Source organism: Musca vetustissima, unplaced genomic scaffold (assembly GCF_032173495.1).
Source record: "Musca vetustissima isolate MV318-11 ecotype Yass unplaced genomic scaffold, APGP_CSIRO_Mvet_v1 utg561, whole genome shotgun sequence".
NCBI classification, from domain to species: Eukaryota; Metazoa; Arthropoda; class Insecta; order Diptera; family Muscidae; genus Musca; species Musca vetustissima.
In genome coordinates, this window is record NW_026886958.1 from 147,555 (window position 1) to 174,113 (window position 26,559).

At 36.7% G+C, this 26,559-nt stretch overlaps 1 protein-coding gene across 1 annotated transcript; it reads left to right on the top strand.

Moving 5' to 3' along the window:
* The first annotated feature begins 904 nt into the window (after nt 1–904).
* Nucleotides 905–9,956, top strand: LOC133334447 (adenomatous polyposis coli protein-like). The gene is made up of 3 exons (XM_061542744.1): nt 905–5,500; nt 5,568–5,763; nt 5,838–9,956. The coding sequence occupies exons 1-3, from the start codon at nt 921–923 to the stop codon at nt 9,954–9,956; spliced, it is 8,895 nt and encodes a 2,964-aa protein (XP_061398728.1). The 5' UTR covers nt 905–920.
* Nucleotides 9,957–26,559: the final 16,603 nt, after the last annotated feature.

Here is a 26,559-nt window from a genome sequence, read left to right on the forward strand (position 1 = left end):
GCGGTTCTTTCCTGCTAATCTAATGTTCGCCTTTGAGCCGGAGTAAGATGCCCCTTAGCAATATTCTTTCTCACTTCTTCTACCATCTTGTCTGACACTCTATCCGACATTCCAAGACAAGATCCTGAAAATGATACAGCTACATATCAGGAAACTGCTTTGGATCAATATTGGACGATAGGGTCAAATGTTATTAAAACGGAAATACACCGAAATGGAGATTCCGTAATCTATCTAGCAGCATTTTTGGTCGTGACCTTGGATATATTCTACTTCTAGCATATTTTGCTCATTCGGTATTCCAATTTGAGTTTGGGTCTCCGCCTGTGTCTTTTCCCTATATAAACCCTTAATCTATGAAATACCTCGATTACAACTCTGATAGTCCCCAGGAAATTGTATGAAAATTCATGCTTACAATTTTTAGGTAATTCTAGTTAGTTCTATTATCTGATAGTCCATTAAATTCATGCTTTGATAAACAAATTGCAACTCCAAATGTACTCAAATTTGAATTCTTTTTTAAATTCTGCATTTATTTGTAAACCTTGAGAACATATTCAACCTAATAACTTGTTAAATAACGGAAATATATATTGAAGCCTTCTAACATCGTATGTGCTTGCCCATCTCTTATATGTATCTCTTTGTTCCAATATATAATGAGTTCTTTACTAATTTTCTTTTTTTTTTCTTACAGAATTCTAGCGTAAATATGAATATATCCATTGTCGTGCGTAGCAGTGTGGCTTAATTTGGACTGCTGGCAAGAGGCAGACAGCAGAGACCTCCATACACAAAGAACACCACATCTCACCGTATTCTCCCTCTCACAACCTCATTCACGTTGCTTTTCATTGCAATTAATTATTGAGACATCACCAGAAACAGAAAAAAGAAAAAAAAAAATATTCGCCAAAATGTTTCGTTCATCGGCTGGCGAAAAGACTCAGTCCCAAGCGACAACACCAGATTTAGATGACTCCATTAGTTTTTCGGACGATGCTAATCCTGATGTAGATGTTGCTGATGTCGATGTTGATTCGGTAGCTACTAAAAAGCCACATTTTTTAGATTATGATGCCATACCACCACCCGATTTTATAGAACACTTTGACAGGGCCATGAATTTTGGCAATGCCAGTCAGAATTCCAATAGCACAACCGCCGTCGCCGCCACCGCCCACAACACCACCACTACGTCCACCAATCTTCCGCAAAAGACAAATAATTGCAGCGGCAGTGGGGAACAATTAAAAATGGATAAAAAATTTGAAAAGGATGGCGAAATAAGTGATTACGAATTGGCAGCTAGTGGTTACACGAAGAAGGAGTTTACCCAAGACGATAACACCCTCAATTTGAATATATCCATGCAAAGCGGTGGTAAACCACGTAAACATTTCTTGGATGAAAATCCAATACCACCCGATTACATGATTAACGAACATCAATTGCGTGAACATCGCAGTTTGGATCGAAATTTCGAAAGGCACAATGAGCAACGTTCGGCATTGGATATGCATGGTAATTTATCGGGATTTAGGTCATCCCGAGAACGTTACAAAGATATACCACCCATGTCCCGCCTGCCCAAAGGTTTGGCATGGACACAAAGTTTTGATAGTCGTTACGAGGGTGGAAATGCCTCCTCCTCGAACAAGCTGGATGATTTTGAACCAAAAGTTGAGTGTGTCTATTCTCTACTCTCGATGTTGGGCTCCAATGATCCCCTAGAAATGGCCAAGAAATTTCACGAACTCTCCAAAAATCCCGAAACTTGTAATACTTTACGTCGATCAGGTTGTATACCATTGCTGGTGCAAATAATACATGCTGATGGTGGTCCCGATGAGCCTAGAAAATGGGCTGGCATGGCGCTGCACAATGTTGTCCACTCACATCCAGATGAAAAGTGCGGACGTAGGGAAGCCAAAGTTCTCCGTTTATTGGATCAAATTATGGACTACTGTAATTTTCTGCGCACCCTTCTGCAGAGTGGTGGTGAAGCCATTGCCGATGATGCTGATCGTCATCCCTTGGCAGCCATGTCCTCGCTGATGAAGGTGAGCTTTGACGAAGAACATCGCCATGCCATGTGCGAATTGGGTGCTCTACAAGCCATTCCCAGTTTAGTGCATTTGGATCATGCTGTGCATGGTCCAAAGCCGGAAAATCAATGCTGCAATTCACTGAGACGTTTTGCCTTGATGGCCTTAACCAATCTCACATTCGGCGATGAAAACAACAAGGCCCTGCTCTGCAGTCAAAAGCTATTTATGGAAGCGCTGGTCGCTCAATTGGATTGTGCACCCGACGATTTGCTACAGGTGACGGCTAGTGTTCTGCGTAACCTCTCGTGGAGGGCTGATGCCCAGATGAAGGCGGTCCTAAATGAAATTGGGACTGTGACGGCATTGGCCAAGGCTGCCATGAAAAATAAATGTGAAAATACCCTGAAGGCCATATTATCCGCCCTGTGGAATCTATCGGCCCATTGCAGTACCAACAAGGCTGAATTTTGTGCTGTAGAAGGTGCGCTGTCGTTTATTGTGCGTATGCTAACATATGAAGGACCCAGTAAGACCTTGAAAATTATTGAAAATGCTGGTGGCATTTTAAGAAATGTTTCCTCTCACATAGCTGTCCGTGAGGATTATCGACAGATACTGAGGGAACATAATTGCCTGTCGATTTTGCTTCAGCAACTCAAATCGGAAAGTTTGACGGTGGTAAGCAATTCGTGTGGTACTCTCTGGAATTTATCGGCTCGATGTCCCGAGGATCAACGATTTCTTTGGGACAATGGTGCAGTGCCCATGCTGAGGTCGTTAATTCACTCCAAACATGCCATGATCTCTGAGGGTAGTGCCTGTGCTTTGAAAAACCTATTAAATTTTCGCCCATCTGCTCAGAATACCAATCATTTGGATCCCATTGCAAGGTCTTTAAATTTGAAAAAATTACCAACATTGAATGTTCGCAAGCAGAAGGCTTTGGAGCAGGAATTGGGGGCAGCCTCCAAGAAACACAGTGAAACCTGTGATAATTTGGATACCGTGAATCCAAAAGATCGACCGACATATGATGCCACCGCACCGAGTGGTTCAAGTGGATCATCATCGGTTTTGCAAAGACATCGCTTTCCATTACATGCCGGGGCCTTGGGATCCATGGTAATGGGCGGGGGTGGGGGCATTGGGGCATCGGTATCTGGCCGTCTAACACGCTCAGCAATGCTTACCAAAAGTGAAAGCCGCGATTCAGTATTCTCTGCTAAATCGGATGGCGTTGTCTACGATCAACTAATGAGATCTCATTCGGCATCTGATGCCAATCGTAAATTGCATCATTCATCTGTGGTGAGGCCACCTCCATCGGCCAGTGCAGTTTATGCTCTACCCCGGGATGTTGAACCGGCCGAGGAACAACCAATTGATTATTCACAAAAATATACCGAACACATTAGCAAACATGGCACCTCCAGAGAAGACCCGGAAAATGATGCAGCTACATATCAGGAAACCGATTTGGATCAACCAACAGATTTTAGTCTACGCTATGCTGAAAATCAATTGGAATCCGATATAGATTTATCACCACCTTCCGGACAAAATGATAATGAAGGACAAGAGAAACTGAACCCAACAAATTCGTCTAATGGTCCAACTCGGCCCAAAACTCAGACAGAAGGCAGTGAAATTTTACTAATATTGGAGGATAGTGTCAAATGTTATCAAACCGAAGATACACCCTATGTTATATCAAATGCAGCTTCCGTAACCGATCTGAGATCGGTACAAACCTCAGATAAAAATGGAGAAAATGATTTGCCATCGGGCATAGAGAGTTCAGAAACACCAGCTTCAAACGGAGGTAGTGGTGGTGGTGGTGTTGGGGGTCATATTCCCTCTCGTAAATTTAGTAGAGGTCCTCATCAACAACCATCTGTTCACAATTCAAATCCATATGGTTCAGGATCGTATACACCTGAAAAGCCGGTAAATTATTGTGAAGAAGGTACTCCGGGGTATTTCAGTCGTTATGAATCCTTGAGCAGCTTAGATGAATCACCACCTCAACCGGAACACAACGAAGCCAAAGACAGGCATGAAGTATCCAATGCCAAGACCACAAACCGAGGTCAAGAAGAAGAAGACGACACAGAATGTGTTTTAAAGCAACAGCTAGACAACGAGCCGGAAGTGAAAACAAATTCTCCTCCTGAGCCACCAACATCTTCCACTCTGGTTGGTCCAGCTCAACCACAAATTAATTCAGCCCTGGAAACACCGCTAATGTTTTCACGACGTTCATCAATGGACTCCTTGGCGGAGGAAGATGTTGGGCCGTTGGATGACAAAAGTTCAGTGGTTAGTGATTTTAGTCGTTTGGCTAGCGGTGTAATATCACCCTCCGAGATACCGGATTCACCCACACAAAGTATGCCGCAATCGCCACGTAGGAACTCCAATACCAGTAACAGCCAGATGCAAGCATGTTTCTCTGGCGGTGCTTCTCCCAATGTCCCAAGAACATCACAACAAATGCGTTCGGGAGACAATGGCAAACGGTGTCTACGTAGTGTCTTCGAAGATGATATCAGTACATTTCATGTTGAAAACACCCCTGCCCAATTCTCAACTGCCACCAGTTTGAGTAACCTCTCAATGATGGACGACGAAGCGTCATCCACAAATCAATCACCACCCCAAGCTCAACCAACAGCTGCCACAACAACCAACACCATATCGGAGGGTGAAGAGGAGGAAGACGGCAACACGAATAACAACGATGATTTGTTGTTGGCTTCGTGTATAAATATGGGTATGAACCGAGCTGCGGCACCCTCAATGTATTCCCAGCACAATGACGACAATAGATCTTCGATCAATAATCCGGTAAGTTCGATGATGGCTCAAGATGAACCCAAACAATATTATACGGAGGATACACCGGCCTTGCTGTCCAAAGTTGGTAGTAATACAAATCTATCGGCCATATCGTTGGGTTCCAGCAACAATGATGCTAAAGATGACACTGTCTATGAGACAATAAGTAACTCTGTTTCGCGGAATCATCAGCAAGCAATAAATAGGCGATCCCTAAATTTATCCGATGATATGTCATCGAATGCTTCGGAAAGTGGTGCTGCTGCTGGTATTGATATTCTGCAGCAATGTATCCGAGAGGGTATGCAAAAATCCTCTTCAGCCAAAGAGAAACCTAAAATATCAGCTCAACCAGTCGGCAGTAATCATGGGCATCCATCATTACCACAAAATGCCACCACCAATGTAATGGATCCCATTGCCATGCTGAGACGAGGAGGCAATGTCCTACCACCGTATCTAACGGGCAATGATGAAATGAGTAAATACCGCGTTGAAGATAGTCCATGTAATTTCTCCGTAATGTCTGGTCTCTCCAATCTAACTGTTGGATCTAGTCTTGTGGGACCTGCCTTACTTTTGCAAGGTGGAACAGCTGCTGGTGCAAGGTAAGTTTGAAAAAGGATAATATTTTTGGGCAACTGACATTTAAAATCTGTTTTTCATTCTGCACAGCCCTATGGGAAATAACAGCAATGAAAATAATCCTATGAGAGTCGCACCAAATAGCAACAATTTCCAAATGCGTGCCGACAACAAACCCTTACTAAGTGCAGTTGCAGAGGATGCTCGCAGGGAACCACAGTGGCAAGATGATTCTTTGAGTTCTCTCTCAATTGAATCTGAAGATGATACCAATCTGTTAAGTCAGGTAATTCGATTGTCTATTCACTTTAAATTGATTTTATTTTGCTAAAATCTTGTATTTCAACCCTTCCTTTACAGGCTATTGCCGCTGGTTGCAATAGACCAAAATCGAATTTGGGTTTTACCACAAATTTGACTTCTACGGGTAATCACAAGACCACCCCATCATTATCATCTTCACAACCCATACCCATCAATGCAGCTACCTCAGCATCCTCTCTGACATCCCAAACAACTGCCCGCCAGTTTGAAAAGCCAATTCAGCAGTCCAACAATGGTGCAAAACAAAATTACGGTCCCATAATGGCAGGAAATGAATCATATAGCTCCGTAGATTCCAGTGACTCCAATGACAACCAATCGAAATCGCTATTTGAGTTGTGCATTCTCACGGGAATGCATAAGAATCGTGATAGCAATATGGGTGGTGGTAGCAGTTCTTCGTCACGAAAACACACACGCAGTTCCCATTCTCATCGAACTCACAAGAATGGTCAGAACGATCAAAACACCACCCAATCAAATCCCAATTTAAAGCAGTTTGATTCTCTGCCAATCCAGGGAAAACAATTGACACCAAATCGTCATGTCCGCGAACGTGATCGAAGGGATGAAAAACTCTTGATGGAATGCATCAATACCGGAATCATGAAAAAGATTGGTGAATCCCACAACAAACAACAAAATCCTCCCTCGTTATTGACCCGTGAGGCTCTCGTTTTGCACAACAATCAGCCAAAAAACGGGCAGGCTACGTCTGCAGCTGCTCAAATGGAGGAACTAATTCGCCCACAAAGTGCCAAATCCATGGACAACTCCAGTTTGTCCACATCTACCAGCATCAACACCACCACCACCATCACAGCAGCTCCAGACGTAGAGAAGACCGACAACATTTCGAACCAACTACCGCAGCAACAGATCACCAACAACAGCATCACCATCAGTCCCGGCGTAGACACAAACGATCAAAGAAATCCCTTCAGCTCAGTGGTGGGGGCGGAACAACAGAATCCAGTAGTTCCCAACGACGTAAATCTTCCAAATCACGAGAACGTTCCCGGGATAATGAACGGTATTGGGTGTAAATCTGAGGAATTGGAGGACGCCCATAACGTCCAAAGTGATGAATCTAATCAATCTTTCATTATGGAGACCACAGTCTCATTGGAATCAAGAGTGAATGATAAACCTCAGGAAAATGAAAAACACAAAGATCCCGATTTAATGTTAAAATCGGTCGAAAGATTAACCCTTGAGTTTGTCTCTTCGGCTGAACAGTTGAGAACCAACAGTAGTGGTCCTACCCATCATAGTCACAATTTTGTACAAGCCACAGTGACAACGGATAGTTCTGGCGGCAATGATTGCACAACAACGGCATCAATTTCCAATGACACTTGGGATGAAGACACTTGCCCTAATGATGTAAGTTTTCCCAGTGTTAGTATGTCGGTACCCAAAATTGTCTCCATCACCTATGACGAAGATGATGAAGATCAAGCCACCACGGCTGATTACAAGGAGCTAAATGATTTTGCAGAGAATACACCGAATATTGATGAATTGCCGGCACCGGATTTATCTTTAGATTTCGATAATATTGGTGTACAACAGGCAAATGGCAATGGTGGTTATAACTATGATTCTCAGCCGTCATCCATTGATTGTTATACCGACAAAACTTTGGTAAATGAAAGGAGCGGGGATGTATCGGATAAAACCCAAATAGATGGTAAACAGACAGATAAACACGAATCGGCAACATCTGAAAATTCTTCCTGTGGCCTGAATTTCAAATTGGGTGGTATTGTGCAGACTGCGGCCGCTGCTCCTTCGTTGTGTTTCAATGTCAGTGCAATGACAAATTCTACCTTCATAGCCCAAGAGGCTAGAAAACTGGCCAATAACCTACAGGCTGCAGACACTGATTGTGAGGAAGAGTTAACCTTTAGCATTAATAGCCTGGATTTGGACAATATTCGACCACCATCCGGAATGGATTCATTGAATATTTCTGGCTATTATCAAGATACCCATACACAACCGAATTCACTGCAAAATTCTCCGCAAATGCATTTCAAGTCTCCGAAATTCCCGCGCAAAACATTACCTGCTGGTTTGGTAGCACGCAGAGCATTGGGTCAAATGCCTCCACATCTTAGCGGAAGTGCGGAGTCGGTTAATTCTTCGTGCAACTTGTTACTGGATAACATAAAACCGCCCAGCTTAATGGACGAACTGTTGGACTCGATGATAAGTGTCTCCAGCATACAATCTGAAATTGCCGACGATTGTGCCAGCATGGCCACAACCGTGACGGTGTCAAATTATGAAACAGCTAATGGGGGTGGTGTAACATTGGGCGGTGAGGATGGTGACACCATAACATTGCGGAGCTACAGTGAAGATCAATTGCCACGCGATGATGACCAACATACCTATAACGATGGAAATATTACACCATTACCATCCGATTATGATTTCAGTTCAGCGGAAAGTACACCAAAGAAATCCTACACATCGTCTCCTGGCTTGGGAATAAGAAATCTAACACCAAAACAGAAACGACAAGTTGTTAAAGATCGTTATCGTACCTATACCATTGATGGGGAAATGAGCGAAGAGTTGAGAAGAAAAATTGAGGAGGCGCAAAAAGATGAGACGCTACAAATTGAGATAACCAACTATGAGACCAACAGCAACACCTTAGAGAATGGAAAGTGCAACGGCGGTGATGGTGATGATGAACAAAAACAAGAGAATGATTTACAAAATACACCACGCAGCCGAAGAAGATCTAGTCAGGAACGTTATAGAACTCAAACTATAAGCTATTCTGATTTGCAGGCCCATTTAAAACAAGAAGCCAATTCCACAGATATAACCTCAACCTCAAATTATAGATTTACACACACAACCAGTGATACTGTGTTGTCAACCGATCAGACCGAATTGAACACTAAATTGGATCAAGATCTAACAAGTTTGGAATATGATCAGAATTCTGAAACAGAATCATGTCATAACTATGATACAAAACCGCATGTCTTGACAGATTGTGAAGAAGAACAAGAGCCAGATGATCCAGAAACGGAAACAATAGAAGTGATTAGACCAAGGATTGTTATACCCGGTGAAAAAAATGCGAGCCATAATGATGCTAATGCGGAAAATGGCGAAGAGGAACAATCCTCGCCGGTGAAGGCGATTCGGGGAGGTAAGAAGCCACAATATGTCTCTCCCTATAGTATGAAGTTTCAAAAAACCAGTGAGCCAAGTAAACCGGTGAAAGCACAAGCGACAACACCTGCTACAGCAACAAAACCAAATTTGCAGTTAAGAAAACCCAATGGAACTTCTGTTGTGGCTGCTAATACCAAATTGGCCCAAAAGAAACCTCTAAAGGATGCTGCAGTTAAAGAGAAAACCACAAACGAGGTGGCAAAGGAAGTACCACCGCCCGCCCCGCTGGAACGTCAAGGCACCTTTGTCAAAGATGAACCATCCGTGGATGCCTCCACAGTGCCAGTAGTTGAAACTAGTCCCAAAAAATCCAAACTTTCAAAGCTGCCAATGAAACGCCAATTGTCTACACCCAGCAGCAATACATCACCGCAAAAAACCGCCAGTACACGAAAGCTCCCAACATCAGCCAATTCCGCTTTATCTGTAACAAATAATCGCAGAACTTTCGGTGGTTCCATAACAAAACCTCAAAGGGCAAACAGTAATGTCAATATAAGGGTAACAACCAATGCTGCACGCATTGCCGTATTGTCGACAAGGGTTTCAACCACTACTCCACCATCGCGTAGCAATTCAACATTGAATTCGGCAAATGCGGCTGTTACTGCAGCACAAAATGCTGCGGCAAAAATTAATCAAGCCCAATCGCGTATTGCCGGGATTTGGCGTAGGGTGGATGAGGCAAAGAATAAACAACAAACAACAACGACAAAAGCAACAAACAAAGGATCTCAATTAAGTGGAAAGACAGCAAACGCGACAAACACGACTACACCACAACCTGGTACGTTGGTACGTAGTACAACATTTGATAATTCACCACCATTGACGGTAATAAAACCCAAAGCTGGCGTGGCAAGTTCGGCTGCTGCTGCTGGGAAATCAAATGGATCGGCATCAACAAAAATTGCCATGGCACAAAGACAAATATTGGGTATAAGAAAATAATTTCAAAACTAAGGCAAAAGAAAAATAGGGATAATTTTGGTATTTTAAAAATCAATAGAGTGAAATATGAAATAACTGTATTTGCATTTGGACTGGAAGCCAATAATAATAATGTCAACTTCTTTGTTTGAATGTAATAAGCAAATGATGATTAATTGAAAGAAACACAAATTGTTATAATATTTATTGTTAAACGAATATTTCATATTAATCACGATTGCATTGCAAACATGTGGTCACAACGAAAAGTATTTTATGTGCGAAAGTAATTACATTATATGCCGTTTTCAAATATTATTAAATTGGACACATATTCATTTGTAACATTTTAAATTGTAATTTTCAGATTTTTAACTATCCAAAATTTTTAACAAATTGTAAACGTAATAATAAGACTTTTATAAAATATACAATGTTCTACATTAGAATCAATTCCACGGAAAATATTATAACTGCTGCTAACGAATAGGAGATACCGATTTTTTCTTAACGATCATCGTGTTCAACACTAAAAATGATTCATTTTTCGAAAAATTGGATTTGGATAGGATTTCTACATTAAAATTTGCAAATTTTATATTAATTGTCACTGTTTTTTTAACACTAAGAAAATTGAAAATTCATTTAACGAAATATTTTGATTTTTCCGTTGTTTGGATTTGCCTGGCCTAATTATAAGGACTATCAAAAGGAGAATTCATGACATGTTGAAAAATATTGCAATCGCTTCAAATAATTATTCTGACTTCCCAGATATAACCTCAATGTTTTCCAAATTAAAAATATCATTGTTTGAAATTTAGATTTTTATTCCGTAGTTTTTAAAGAAAACATTTGAATTAGAAAATATTGATATAACCGCTAAAAATGTAAACAATATTGTGGGCAAAGACGGCAAAGAAAAATTCCAAACATTTCATATATCTCAATTTATTGAAAATAGAAAATTCTAAATTAGCAGTTTTGAATACATTAATGAATTTTTAAGTAGGATTAATTTGGAACTGATTTCCATAATATAACCTCCATGGTTTTGTAGTAAATATTTTGATTGCATTAAAATCTGAATTTATATAACCGGTGAAATATTCTAAAAAAATCCCAGATATAACCTCAAAGTTTTCAATTTTTTTTCTTTTTTGATTAATTTTGATTATAGAAAGTATAGATTCAACTGATTTCATATATGTAGCCACTATGGTTTTAAGGTAAATAATTGAATTGGAAAATATTCAGAATTTATATAAACGGAGATAACAAAAAAATGACAAAGAGAAATGCCAGACATAACCTCAATGTATTAAAATCAAAATAGAAATGTTTAATTAATTTTCAAAGGGTAAAATATACTGCCTAAGGTTTAAGAGTAACAATTTGGATTTCGAAGTTTATAACCGGGGGAAATTTAAATAATATTGATGCCAAAAAGGACAAAGAAAAGTTCCAACTTCCCAGACATAACCTCAATTAAAAAAAAAATTAAAATCAAAAATTAAAAAATTAAGTATTTGCTTAATTTTGATAGTTGAAAGAAAATCTTCAACTGATTTCTGAAATATTTAAAGCAATATTCTGATTAAAAAATATTAGCGATTAATAAAAAATTCAACTTCCCACATATAACTTCAATGTTTTTTTTTTAATTATTCAAATTAAAATTGAAAATTTTGAATGCGGAAAGTAAGGATACCTGGAAAAAAACTGGAAATTTTTCTTTGTTGGGCGATTATCAAAAGCTATTACCACAATTCGACCACAGATTACATTTCAAAAATATCAAGACCATGATCATAATAGAAGTAGAGTGGTTCTACAAAAAATATACCCAAATCTGAAGACAAAAACTATTAAGCAGAATTCTAAATACTTTTCGAGATATAAGAGTATCTCTTTGTTTGCGTCAAAGGCAATAGAAACTAAATCCTATTCTGAACTATCATTTTACAAAACCTGTTCTTGCAATGTAATTTTTCATAGAAAAATAATGAAATATTGTTTCGAAAATAATTCACTACGGACATAAGTGAAATTTCAAGGGGCACATGATCCCTCAGCACATACACCTGGACATTGCTTAGTGCAATCGAAAATTGAAAGACCACCAAATAATTACCCTATAATTCCTCCCGTTAAAATATTAACAAAAAACAAATAAAAATCTTTAAATGGTTACTAAATGAGTGTGGTAGTAGAGTATGTGTGTGTGTGAATATAACACATAATACATATACAAATTTATATATCTAACTACAAAACATACATATTATATGCAACGCACATTTTTATTAAAATGACAACAACAACAAGAAATTTATAACTCAAAAACAAAAATGAAAAGACTTGGATATAGTAAAGACACAAAAATATAGAAAAAAACGTTTAATGTGAAACACTATATAAACAGAGAATTAAGGCAGTCTAGGGTAGGATCTAATATAAAACTTTTTAACCAACAACAAAATAAAACAAAAATATTATCAACAACAAAATCAAAACAAAATATATCTATTGAGTCCCTATAAATCCACCCATTAAGGCCTTCAAAAAAAAAAAAAAAACATTTGCTATTCAAAAGAAACCAAAACTTGATTGGTAAAGTCCTCCTAACAAAATGCTAGAAACAGAGAAAAACATGGAATCCTAACATAAACAAATTTAGAAGTATTATATTAATATAATTAAAAAAAAAACAAAATATGTAACTTGTAGATTTATAATATAAATGTAGAAATTGTGGAACTATATATACATAACCGCCTCAATAATTAGATCTGTTTTTTGAGGCAATTTTCTTTCCACACCGACAAAAACGAACTAAAACAAAATATAAAATAAACTTGAAAACAATAAAGTCACATAGGAAGATATTTCTTTGAAACTTCAGCCAAATGTATTTAAAAAATTTAATTTTTTTATTAATTAATTATTAATGTTATTATTACAAATTTGATTACAGCAACAAAATACTACTTAATAAAATGGAAACGAAAAGATTTATTATCATCATCACACACAATACACACAAAGTGGTAGGCAACATTATTAGATTTAGTATTCCATTTTTATTCACATTATTTACCGTTTTAATTTATAGGTTTCACCAAAAAAAAAAAAAAACAAAAAAGATTTTAAAAGTCTGTTTTCTGTTACTAAATTGTTCTATACCAAAAAACAAAAAGTAAAATGCACTCGTTTTTTAATTTATTTTATTTTGCCCATATTCATTTTCATTTATTCACAAAATCATCCATATCATTTGAAATTATTATTAATATGTTTATTCTTCTTGGGTATTTTTTTTATAAAAATTAGGTATTTAAGTATTTAGTTTTCTGTTTAGATTTTTCTTCTGGCATTAAATATAAAAAGTATTTTTATTAAATTACACATATATCTATATATATTTAATTAGACTATAACAACAACAACAATGAAAAAGTGAAATTATATAAAATAAATGAAAATGATTTGCTTATTATGAAATCTATTTGTGAAATGTTGTTTTATTTTATTAACTAAAAACCAGCAAGAAAAGGACCAAGTAGAGGACACCCGTCTTTTATAAATTTTGGGGAATTGGAAAATATGAACTCCCAAGTAAACAAGAATTTCAGCATCGTACTAAAATTATATAATAAAAATCAACCCTAGGGTGTTACTCTGTAATGCGTTGCGAAAGCTCTGGTTCGCAACCTTCTTGTTCTTTCTATGGGGATGATAGGGGACTCTCTTTTCGTGCTGTCACGATTGATGAAATGTTTGATGTATTCTCCCTAATAAAGTCGAAAGCTGTGAGGCATGATGGCTTGACTCTTAAATTACTAAAAATCATGTTACCTCTTGTGGGTAGCCATATTCTTGTTAATGTTGTTAATACTATGATTATGACCTCTTGTTTTCCATCCCAGTGGAAAATAGGCAAAATGATTTCAGGCCAATATCAATTATACCAATTCTTTCCAAAATGAAAAGGCAGATCATGGAGCATATATCATATCCCCTTTTGCTACATGATGCCCAATATGGGTTTAGGCGTGAAAGAAATACGACTTCGCTCCTGGTAGGTCTTACAGATAGCATTCGACAAGTTGTCAGCAACGAGGAATATTGTATGCTTCTTTCAATTGATTTAGAAAAATCTTTTGATAGGTTTGATCATGAATTGTTGATTGTTAAGTTGTGTAGTCACTTCGGATTTTCTAAAACAGCATGTTTGTTAATAAAATACTACCTAGAGGAAAGATTTCAATATGTGGTCGCTAGTGGCAAACAATCTAATCTTTTAACTGTTACTAGTGGTGTTCCTCAGGGGTCAGTGCTTGGTCCACTACTATTTATAATGTTTATAAATGATTTTTTTGATTTGGTCATTTCCAACAATTGTCAGCCCTTTTCATTTGCTGATGATATTCAATTACTGTTTAAGTGCGATGGTGCATTCCCTGATGTTATGCAAAGTGCTGTGTCGTTTGCTATCTCTACAATGAATAATTGGATGTCACTCGACAATTTATTCGGTAAATCCGTATAAAACGAAAGTATTAAAGTTTGGTCCCCGTGGTGGGGTTGAAGTAATAGTCAAGTTCGGTAACATTGAAATTGAATTTGTGGAGAGCATTAGATGTCTTGGTGTTGTACTGGACAGGGTATTGTTGTTTGAGTGTCATGTTAACTTGTTGGTTTCTAAGATAAATTACATGTTGAGGAAGCTTTATAGTTCTGAGCTTTGTCTTGTTGTTGAAATGAGGAAATGCATTGTGAAAATGTTAATTATGCCACTAATATTATACTGCATTGAAGTTTTTTCAGGGACATTTGGTTATGTTATCAGGAAGCTGCAGATCGCTTTTAATAGAGTGATGAGGTATATATACTCATTAAAGTTTTGACAACATGTTACCCCATTTGTCATAGACTTCCTCGGCAGTACTTTTGCTGATTTCATTAGACTTCGGTTCATGCTGCTTTTTTATAAATGTTATAATAAGCAAGATCAGTTGTTTTTAGTAAATGAATTTCGGTTTTCCAGATCTCTAAGGAATCCACAGATACACATTCCAATGTTAACACCCTTTTTGGAACGATCATTTCTCGTCAGAGTTGCCCGGCGGTACAATGGTTTGCCATTGCCTTTAAGATCTTTTAATTTTTCATTATACGCTTTCCGAATGAAACTTTTAGAATATTTTGTATAAAATAATTCTTAATGTTTCCTATATATGTAAAAATATGCCACCTTATTTATCAATTTACGATCAATATTTTTAAAATTTTTGAGTAATTCCGATCTCTAAATTGTTTATATTTTCAATTAACTATAAATATGTTAAGTGAGCCTAGTAGTTCCGACCCCTCACATTAAATTTTATATTGCCCAATTAATGTTAATATTTAAGAAGTTTGAGTAGTTTCAATCCCTCCCTTTTAAATAATGGTTTTTAATTTTATATATATTTATATTATAATATTATTTGAACAGTTTTACATCCCTTTTTGAGCAATATTAATTGAATTTGTCAGAATGAATTTTATACTGTTAGTATTTTTTACATTAATTTACATTTATAATTTTAATGTTTTATTGTACATAGTAATGCTACTTTGAGTAATTTATCAACACCCCCACCCCCCTTAAAACTTAATTTACTATAATTGTTATTATACTGTTTTACTTAACATTTTAATGTAGTTTACCGCCTTAAGGTCGAAAGACTAGGCATCATGAATTTGAAAAATAAATTAATAAATAAATAAATGCGTTAAGTGTACAATTTGGTACTCTGTATCACTAACGCTAACGCATTCGCAAAATAAATCGGAAATAAGGCAACACCGGCACCAAAAAGTAAACAATAACGAAAACTCAAAAAAATCTATACTAATAAATGAGTAAAGTGATTGACTGACTGATTTAACGATTCATCATCGCCCATACTAAACGGCTGAAGCTAGAATATTGAAGTTTTGGGTGAGGACACTCCAAAGGTGACAGATAAGGCTCGGTTTTTGGAAATTCGTACTAGTACGGTACGAAAAGTACTAAATTTTTTACTTAAGTGTACGAAAAGTACTAAATCGTACTATCATTCCTACAATTTGGATTTGGGTGAACCGATAGAGTTGGAACAATGACATTTGGAGTAAGGATCATTGTAGGGATGTAGGATTAGGGTCAGGATTCAGTTTAACAAATTAATACTTATGGATACTAAATTTGGTACAATTTGAATTTTAGGTGAACCAATAGAGCTAGAATCATTAAAATTGGAGTCAGGATCACTTGAAATATGTAGGAAGTTTTAGAAATTCGTACTAATGTGTACTAAATTTGGTACAATTTAAATTGAGGGTGAACCTATGGAGTTGGAATTTGAATTGCGTTGGAATCCTGAAACTTGGATTTAGAATCACTGTGGGAGTGTTGCTTTGGGTTAAGTAGGAAGTTTTGGAAATTCGTTCTACTGTGTACTATATTTGCTACAATCTGAATTGTGGGTCAACCGAAAAAGGTGGAATCTTGAAATTTGGATTTAGGATGACTGTGGCTGTGTAGGATTGGGGTATGTAGAAAGTTTTGGAAATTGGTACAACTATGTACTAAATTTGGTACAATTTGAATTGCGGGTGCACCAATAGAGTTGGAATCCTCAACTTGGATTTAGGATGACTGTAGGAATGTAGGTTTGGGATAGGAAGGAGGTTTTGGAAATAAGTACTATTGTGTACTAAATTTGGTACAATTTGAATTGTGGTTGAACCGATAGAGTTAGAATCCTGAAACTAGGACTTAGAATCACTATCGGGGTGTAGGATTGGGGTATGTAGGAAGTTTTGGAAATTCGCACTACTGTGTACTAAATTTGGTACAATTTAAATTGTGGGTGAACCAAAGGAGTTGGAATATTGAAAGTTGGAGTGTAGATTTGGGGAAGGAAGTAGGTTTTGGAAATAAGTACTTCTGTGTACTTAATTTTTTAGAATTTGAATTGTGAGTTAGAATCCTGAAACTAGGATTTAGAATCACTGTGGGATGTAGGATTGGGGTAAATAGGATGTTTTGTTATTGGTACTACTGTGCACTAAATTTGGTACAATTTAAATTGTGGGTGAACCTATGGAGTTGGAATCCTGAAACTTCGATTTGGAATCACTGTCGGGGTGTAGGATTGGGATATGTAGGAAGTTTTGGAAATTCGTACTACTGTGTACTAAATTTGGTTAAATTTAAATTGTGGGTGAACCGATAGAGTTGGAATCCTGAAATTTGTGGTGATGTAGGATCGGGGTATGCATAAAGTTTTGTTGGATGGTTGAAGAGGATAATGTGTGCTAAATGGAAAATTTGGATTTGGGTGAGCCTTTAGAGCTCGAATCATGAAATTTGGTACTAAATGGTACTCAAATTTAGTTTATGGTCGATATTAATGTGTGGATGGTTTTTGCTATGAAAATAAAGGCCTTAAATGCATTTTTTAGGCGAAAGAAGCCTTTAAAGGCCTTAAAATACCTTTTTAGGCGTTAGAAGCTTTTAAAGACCTTAAAATGACTTTTTTAGGCTATGGAAAATTAAAATGCCTTTTTTAGGCGATAGAAGCCTTTAAAGGCCTAAAAATGTCTTTTTTAGGTGATAGAAGCCTTTAAAGACCTTAAAAAGCTTTTTTTAGGCGATGGAAAATTAAAATGCCTTTTTTAGGCGATAGAAGCCTTTAAAGACCTTAAAAAGCCTTTTTTAGGCGATGGAAAATCAAAATGCCTTTTTTAGGCGATAGAAGCCTTTAAATGGCTTAAAATGCCTATTTTAGGCGATAGAAGCATTTAAAGGTCTTGATATGCCTTTTTTAGGCGATAGAAAATTAAAATGCCTTGTTTAGGCGATAGGAACCTATAAAGGCCTTAAAATATCTTTTTTAGGCGAGAGAAGCCCTTAAAGGCCTTAAAATGCCTTTTCTAGGCGATAGAAGCCTTTAAAGGCCTTAAAATGCCTTTTTAGACCACCGAAAATTAAAATGCCTTTTTTAGGCGATAGAAGCCTTTAAAGGCCTTAAAATGCCTTTTTAGGCGATAGAAGCCTTTAAAGGGCTTAAAATGCCTTTTTAGACCTCAGAAAACAAAAATGGCTTTTTTAGGCGATAGAAGCCTTTAAAGCCCTTAATATGCCTTTTTAGGTGATAGAAGCCTTTAAAGGCCTTAAAATGCATTTTTAGATCACATAAAACTAAAATGCCTTCTTTAGGCGATAGGAGCCTTTAAAGGCCTTAAAATGCCTTTTTTGGGCGATAGAAAATTAAAATGCCTTTTTTAGGTGATAGAAGCCTTTCAAGCAGGGTTGCACAAAAATTCGCTCGCAAATGATAAGAAATACAATTTTTTGTTTGCGTTCATTTGGTTGAAATCATTTCTGACGTTCATTCGCCAATGGCAAAGAATGATCGCAAATGTTCGCTAATGCACATTGTGTTTAGTTTATTGTGATACATGTAAAGAGAATAACATTCCGTCGGTATTTTTATTTTTTGTTCTAATACAAGTAATAAAAAAATGCTTGTTTCATTTAATAAAGACACAAATATTTCGATATGCCTTTGGGCCAAAAGGAAACCTATTAGGCAACATTAAAAGGTTTAAAGTGTTGTGTTGGAATGGTGATTGTATGAAAATCAATTTAATTTACACTATGACAAGAAGGAAAGAAAAATTGATTGATATCTCATAAGGAATTTAAGAAAACTTAAATGTAATGTCTTTTTTATATAACATTTTTTTATTTGCTTGAAGTCATTTTTATTTATTTTTCATCCATATTCTACTTTGAATTACTTATTTTATCAATATCTTAATGTTTGAAGTAAAAAAAAAAAATAATCAAATTTACATAGACACGTGATGTGTCCATTTTCTCTTGTTACCTGTTGTATTTTATTGGGCTTTGGCGATTGGAAAAAGAAAAAGTAATAATTATGGTCCCATCTAACGAGTAATAACAGATATGCAAGCAAAACAAAAATCATTTTTGTAAACAGCGTCACAAAACTTTTCCAAATAAGAAGAAAATAACCCATCATAAATATTGTTATGACCCTTTTGTTTATTTCTGCGCTTGCGAGCATTCGCCAATGATTCTTTTTTGAGATTTTCAAATAAACAATGCTCGCGAATGAATGAATCGATGACGCTTGCAGTGAAGTTTTATCGTTCGTGATAAATTGAAAAACATTCGAATCCTCGCCGTGAGCATTCGTGAGAAAAAGTGTATTTTAATCATTCTCCGCACCCTGCAATTGACGCCTTAAAATTCGAACTTCTTACGAGCCGACTGAAGACGAGGCGATGGTGCTTCATTTGAAGTAAGGGCAGTGTTTACGATGTGCGCCATCTAGTGGTGAATAGTGTTTACTAACAAATGTGTGGGTTTCATAGCTATGAGCTTTTGCATACATATCTAATGAAACGGAAATTGGCGTTTAACTGAAACAATGTGTGGCAAATTGAAAATATATTAATTTAAAATAATATTGAAAAAAGTAATTGAACTGCTGAATTTTTATTAGATAAAACAACGTTTACATTGTATTTTCGATGCCGCCAATATTTAGATTATAGTCATATTTATTTTTCTTATTTATTAAAAAAATTTAAGTGGATTCACTAAAAATTAAATATTAGAAATAATAATATATCGGCTCCAGAATAAATAATAAATAAATATTGGAAAAATAATGGAACTGTAGAATATTTTATTAAATAAAACAACATTTACATTGTCTTTTCTCTTTTTTTTGCCGTTAATAATTAGATTGTCAGATTTTTACTGACTTATTTATTAAAAAAAAAAAATAATAAAAAAGTAAAGTGGATTCACCAAAAATTAAATATTAGAACTAATAATATATCGGTTTCAGAACCTACAAGAATGTAACTTTTTTAATACGATAGCAATTTTCTTTTATAATATTGAACAAACAACAAATCAGTTATTACGGGAATAGACCAAATATCTATATTATTCAAAACTGGGTCAATATTCTTTAGAAAATAAAATCTTAAAAAAATATTGAATTATTTATTTTTCATGTTATCATTCCTAGCCTAGCTTTACAATTCCTTGGAAAATCAATTGCCTTGTAATAATCCCAACTTTCTTCGAAAATTGACACATCTGCTCTTTTTCCCGAACAGAAAATCCACGTGATTCCATTCAGTAACCATACCAGTTATCATAATAATGGCTTCATTAGAGTTATTTACCAAAACATTAACAGCAGGAAGATAAAGAATTTACCACATTGTGGGGAGGTGTCACGTAATTCCGATTTTTCTTCCAATTTGTTTTTTTTTCTTAAAGAATTCAGAGTGATGGCCAAAAGAAAACATAACAGAGGCGACCCAAACGATCCGATCGAAAAAAAAAATAAAACAAAAATAATAAAAACTGTAAAATGTAAACAACAACAAGGTCAACATTTCATAAACGTATAAATCGGACTATAACAACAACTACAACTACAAGAATAAATTGAAAACAACTCATGTGCGTATGAGGGAACACACAGGCGGAAGAGGCAACTGACAGACGCACGGAGGTAATCGGACTGTGCGTGAATAGACTTCCCCACGAAACTCGAGACAAACGGCACGTAGCAACAGTCTATCGTCAGTCAGCCAGCCAGTCAACAAATCTTGGCTATTTGTTGTCATCGTTCGTTACATGGCCAGGGGGAGAGTGTTGTTGTTTTTTCTTTTTAATGAAAAGTAGAAAAAAATAGAAACATATTAATAAAACAAATAAAAAACAATTCAAGAGAAAAAAAAAAACAAAAACACGACAACAACAATTTTAAATTATGTTTTTGTTTTGTGTTTTGGTGTTTTTTTGGGGCCCGGCCAAAACAAAATTTTTCTGGTGGTTGACAACAACAACCAACAAATATTTTTCAGCATTCATTTGAATATCTAATTTGTAAACTAAGAGCCCAAATAAATACCTAAATGATCTTGGCCAGGTACGTCATAACACACGATACATAGCGCCAATGTTGTTTTTTCGTTCTAAATATGGATGGATGGATATCTGCGGTATAACCCGGAAAAATATTCTCCGAATGGAAATTGCCACTCAAACTGTGTGTGAGTATGAGATAATAATGGTTACAACACATAAATAACAAGAACAAACAATTGTCGAGACTTGGAAGTGTCTAGAAATGGATGAATGGATGTCTCCCCGAGATCTTATTGATGAAAAGATGCGTGCCATCGTCGTATTCTATTACACTTGTTGTGATTGTTGTGTCTATTTTATTGCCCATCTTTCTAATTTATGACGCCAGTGTGTGTATGTGTGTGTGAGTGCGTGTCTGAGAAATTATTCATGCCACAGTATTTAAAAATTCGAAAACCATTAATTTTGAAAATGATGATTAATGGTGTTGTTATCTTCAAATTTTGGATTTTGTTCTATTTTTCCCCTACAGAAATTTTGAAAGTTAGGTTAGGTACCTTTAATTAACCAATGATCATATTAATGTCGTGGAATATGTTCTCCAGAGGAGTGGCTGACAATTAAAAACTAAAATCCCAAATTCCACACAATTTAATTGGAACATGTGGCCAAATGTCCAAATTTTGAAAGTAGCAAAAAAAAACTAAAATATAAAATTTGAGCCAATTCGGTTGACAAATATAAGCAAGATCTTCAAAAAAAGCGAAAAACGAGGGCTACCATTGTATGGGGCCTACCCCGAAACCTTTGTACTTACTTGCTTAGCTGGCTTGTGACAGAATGATTGTTCCATAAGCCGAGCTTAAAAAGGATTTGCAAGAGCGTATGTTTTGTGCGCATCTCATTCAATTTGAAAGACCATGTTCTATGCCTTTCCATCGGATTCGCGGCATTCTCCTTTTGCGTAAACTATCACTTGGCTCCCTTTTGTATACCATTCTCACAACATGACCTAGTCAACGTAGTCGCTGCAGCTGGATTCGTCTGACTATGTCAATGTCCGAGAATATATGGTATAGCTCATGGTTCATTTGACGGCGATATTCACTGGCAACACAGATATAGGGATACGTAGTCGAGTGCAAAAGTCGACTTTTAGACTCTTCGATTTTTGCCTCTGACCAAAAAGTCGATTTTTAGACGTTTTGATTTTTGCCTTTGACAAAAAAGTGGATTTTTCGATCTTTCGATTTTGTCAAAACTGTTCAAAATCGATTTTTGACTTTAGAACGTCGACTTTACGATTTGCTCATCGATCAAAAGTCGACTTCGTCTTTTAGACTTTTCAATACAAAAAGTCGATTAATCGATTAGTCGAAAGTCGATTTACTTATCCCTACACAGATCGGCCCATAGATCTTCCGGAAAATTTTTCTCTCAAACACTCCAAGAGCGGCCTCATCTGTTTGTGCAAGTAATGATGCGTCAGATCCATACAACAGCACGGGTAATATCAGCGTCTTTTAGAGTGTAAGTTTGTTCTGGCGAGGGGTGGCCTTGCTTTTGAGTTGCTTACTTAGTAGCATCTGTTGGCCAGCACTATTATCTTCCGGATTCCAATGCTGATTTTACTAGTTTTGTTTATGGCGGTACCGACGTATATAAAGCTGTAGTTCCACAGTTGGTCCGAGTTTACTAGACGTCATGCGCATTGATACCATCAGCTTGGTCTTCTCGCCATTTACCACCAACTCCCACTTTGGTAGACTCTTTCTCAATTCGTTCAAAGGTGGCTGTTACCGCTCGCATTGTTCGACCCATTATGTCGATGTCGTCGGCATAGTCGAGTAACATATGCTGTTTGGTGTACAGAGTGTCATTTCTCTTCACATTTGCATATCGTATGTCCTTTTCCAGCAGGATGTTAAACAGGTCATACGACAAGCTCTCTCTCCTTGTCTGAATCCTTGTTCGGTATTGAAAGGCTCCGGAAAGTCCTTTCCGACTTTAACTGCTGACTTTGTGCCACTTAAAGTTTTTCTGCATAGTCGTATTAATTTTGCAAGAATGGCGAACACAGGCATGGCCACCTCTAAACGGATAGGACTGTTGAATGTGGCTTTATAGTCGACGAATAGGGAATGCGTCGATGTGTTGTTTGTGGATCTTTTCCAGGATTTTGGTAATATGGTCAATGGTGGATTTGCCAGGACTGCGACCGTTCAGTCGTTCACACAGCACACTGGATAGCACTTTATATGCAATGGGAATGCGACTATTATTGTGCCCGGGACACGGGATGTAGAGGTTCCAATCATTGGGATGCATTCCCCTGGGATGCATTGTAATAATCAGCTGGTGCATGCTCCTTACCTGTATCTGACCACCGGTCTTGAATAGTTCGGCTGGAAATCCATCGGCACCTGCTGCTTTATTGTTCTTCAGCCCATTAATTGCTACTCTGATCTCATCCTGGTGAGGTGGTATACAATCTATACCATCATTTCTTATTGGTCATGTCGGTCACTATCAGTATCGGTCACCAGGTTTCCATCTTTATCTCTACCGGAGGATGTGCCTGCACTAAAGGCTTCGGTTTGATATTTTACTCGTTTCAGAGTTTTCCTATATCCTCAGTCTATGGTTTGCGAAAGCCTTCGGCGAAAGCCTTCGGCTGGAAATCCATCGGCACCTGCTGCTTTATTGTTCTTCAGCCCATTAATTGCTACTCTGATCTCATCCTGGTGAGGTGGTATACAATCTATACCATCATTTCTTATTGGTCATGTCGGTCACTATCAGTATCGGTCACCAGGTTTCCATCTTTATCTCTACCGGAGGATGTGCCTGCACTAAAGGCTTCGGTTTGATATTTTACTCGTTTCAGAGTTTTCCTATATCCTCAGTCTATGGTTTGCGAAAGCCTTCGATATTAAACACGGGTTGATAGGTTACTCAATTCGCTTCAAATTAAATTTAAAAGCTTATCAAATATAGACCCTTTGTTGGGAATAAGGATAAGGTCAATGAGTCCCAAATTCGGACTATATCTAGGGTTGTTAAAGATAATAGGTTGTGCCAACTTTGGTTCAAATCGGACATTCCTTTTGTCTAGTATTGAATTTATAAATATTGAACATTTTCACCATTTATGGGGTAGGTGCAGGAATGAGAGTACCGACGCGCCTCACCTTCAAACTTGATCTAGGCCTTGTAAAGATAAAATGTTGTGCAAAGTTTGGTACAAATCGGACAAATCTTTTCGCCTAATATTGAATTTATATATATTGAAAATTTTGACCATTTGCGGGGGAGATACCAAAAGAGGTGGGCCAATCGGTCCCATTTTCTAGGCTTTGTACAGATAAAGGATCGTGCAAAGTTTATTTTAAATCGGACATTCCGTTCCATTAAAAATATTGAAAATTTTGACCATTTCTGGGGGTGGTAGCAGAAGGAGTGGACCATTGGGTCCCATCTTCGGACTTGATCTAGGCTTGGTATTGATAATATGTTATGCAAAGTTTGGTTGAAATCGGTTAGTCGGTTCCCAAGACATTTCGACAGTTATATAAGACAGACGGACGGATATTTGTAAATCATATACAGAAACATGAGGTTTAAACCGCAAGACATACCCTCTGTCCCAATGCCCAAAATTCACAAAATATCGAATATTGAAGGCTCAATGTTTATAATTTTTGATGGTTTTAAAGATTTGAGTAATCAAAGAGAACTCAGCCAATTCGGTTGAAAGACGTGCCCAATCTCCCAAAAAGTACCGAAATGTCGGAGGCAATATTGTATGGGGGCTATCGTATAAAGTGGCCCAATATGAATAGTAATTTTTAATGGAACGCGAAACGTGGTCCAATATTGATAAATTTTGATATATTTTCAATGGCGCCCAATATGAGAGAAAAAGACAGACGGACATTGCCAAATCGGTACACAATTTTATTCCGATCAGGAATATATATGCTTTATGGAAAATATTTTGATTTAAATAACAAATATCAGTCCACGATTCGGTGTGGTCTACATACAAGATTCAAAATATTTATTTTAACCGTGGCTGATAACTCTTCCCACCAATAATTATACTTATATGTCCGAGTTGAATTTTCAAACCGTAGTGACTATATATTGGCATTACGAAGTGGCTGTAATTTGGCATCTCGGGATCTTGTTGTGTGAACAACTTCTTCACAAACATTTTCCGTACACCTCATTTAAAAGTTCCGATCAATTTTAGTTTTTTTTTTTTTTTTTTTTTTGAATGCTTACCTTATGGTGAATGGAATTAAAAGTTCATCACGGCCGAACATAATGACGTTTTTACTTATTTTTGTTCTAGACCCAATATAGACTATGTACGTTCTTGTTCAGGATATAGGAAATTTGATCATAAAACAATTTATGAAGTGGCGAAAATGGCGCCCAACGTTTCATGCTCTATCGATTGAGTTGGTTGGACAATGTGTTATCCCGCCAGTAAAGTTTCGAGGATTGTTAAAGAATATTTTTCTAAGCTAAGGCATCTCCAAGGCGTGGATTTTTTAAAGAATATTTTTCTAAGCTAAGGCATCTCCAAGGCGTGGATTTTTTAAAGAATATTTTTCTAAGCTAAGGCATCTCCAAGGCGTGGATTTTTTAAAGAATATTTTTCTAAGCTAAGGCATCTCCAAGGCGTGGATTTTTTAAAGAATATTTTTCTAAGCTAAGGCATCTCCAAGGCGTGGATTTTTTAAAGAATATTTTTCTAAGCTAAGGCATCTCCAAGGCGTGGATTTTTCAAATAATATTTTTCTAAGCTAAGGCATCTCCAAGGCGTGGATTTTTCAAATAATATTTTTCTAAGCTAAGGCATCTCCAAGGCGTGGATTTTTCAAAGAATATTTTTCTAAGCTAAGGCATCTCCAAGGCGTGGATTTTTCAAAGAATATTTTTCTAAGCTAAGGCATCTCCAAGGCGTGGATTTTTTACAGAATATTTTTTTTAATGCACGTAAAATGGCGCCCAACATTTCTTTTCTTATTTTTTTTTCCACAATAAAGCTAATTTTTAAAGCTACGATTATATTCATATCACCTTCAAGGCGATTGTAGGCCTCATATTTACATGCTAGCTATTTCATAACAAAATCTCGTGACGGATCTTATCAGAACACTGTTCTAAATAGTGCATCCTCTTATTGTTCCCCTTCAAGTGCATATGTACATACATATTTAAGTACTGTATCTTTTTATCATATTTACAATCAATTGCAGTTCAAAAACTAATTATAGATCGTGTACAGCATGTTATTGTTGTTCGTCGGTTGGTTAGTGTTCGTTGCAAATTGGCCGGTCATTTTGTAATCGGCATGCGACTGCTGCTATGACAGGCGGCAATCTAAACAAATGACTCTAAACACGGAAGTCTGTGAGAGGACTGAGGGGGATATTGACACCACAGAATTAAAAAACAGCTACTAAATAATAAGAAAACGTGCATTGCGGAAATGTTTTGGTCAACATTTAACAAAAAGAATCGAAAAAAAACAAAATTGTTTCGCTGTCAATTGAAATAGAATTGGGAGAAACGAAAGAAATATTTGAAATTTTGTTTCAAAATATTCAATTTAATTTTTGAAGGGGAAGATGTATTTAAAAAACAATTAAA

Bases quoted from the DNA above. Each gene is read 5' to 3' on its own strand.
- LOC133334447 (XM_061542744.1), top strand. From the start codon at position 921: ATGTTTCGTTCATCGGCTGGCGAAAAGACTCAGTCCCAAGCGACAACA. The intron at 5,501-5,567 runs GTAAGTTTGAAA...CATTCTGCACAG, and splicing joins GGAACAGCTGCTGGTGCAAG to CCCTATGGGAAATAACAGCA. The intron at 5,764-5,837 runs GTAATTCGATTG...CTTCCTTTACAG, and splicing joins ATACCAATCTGTTAAGTCAG to GCTATTGCCGCTGGTTGCAA.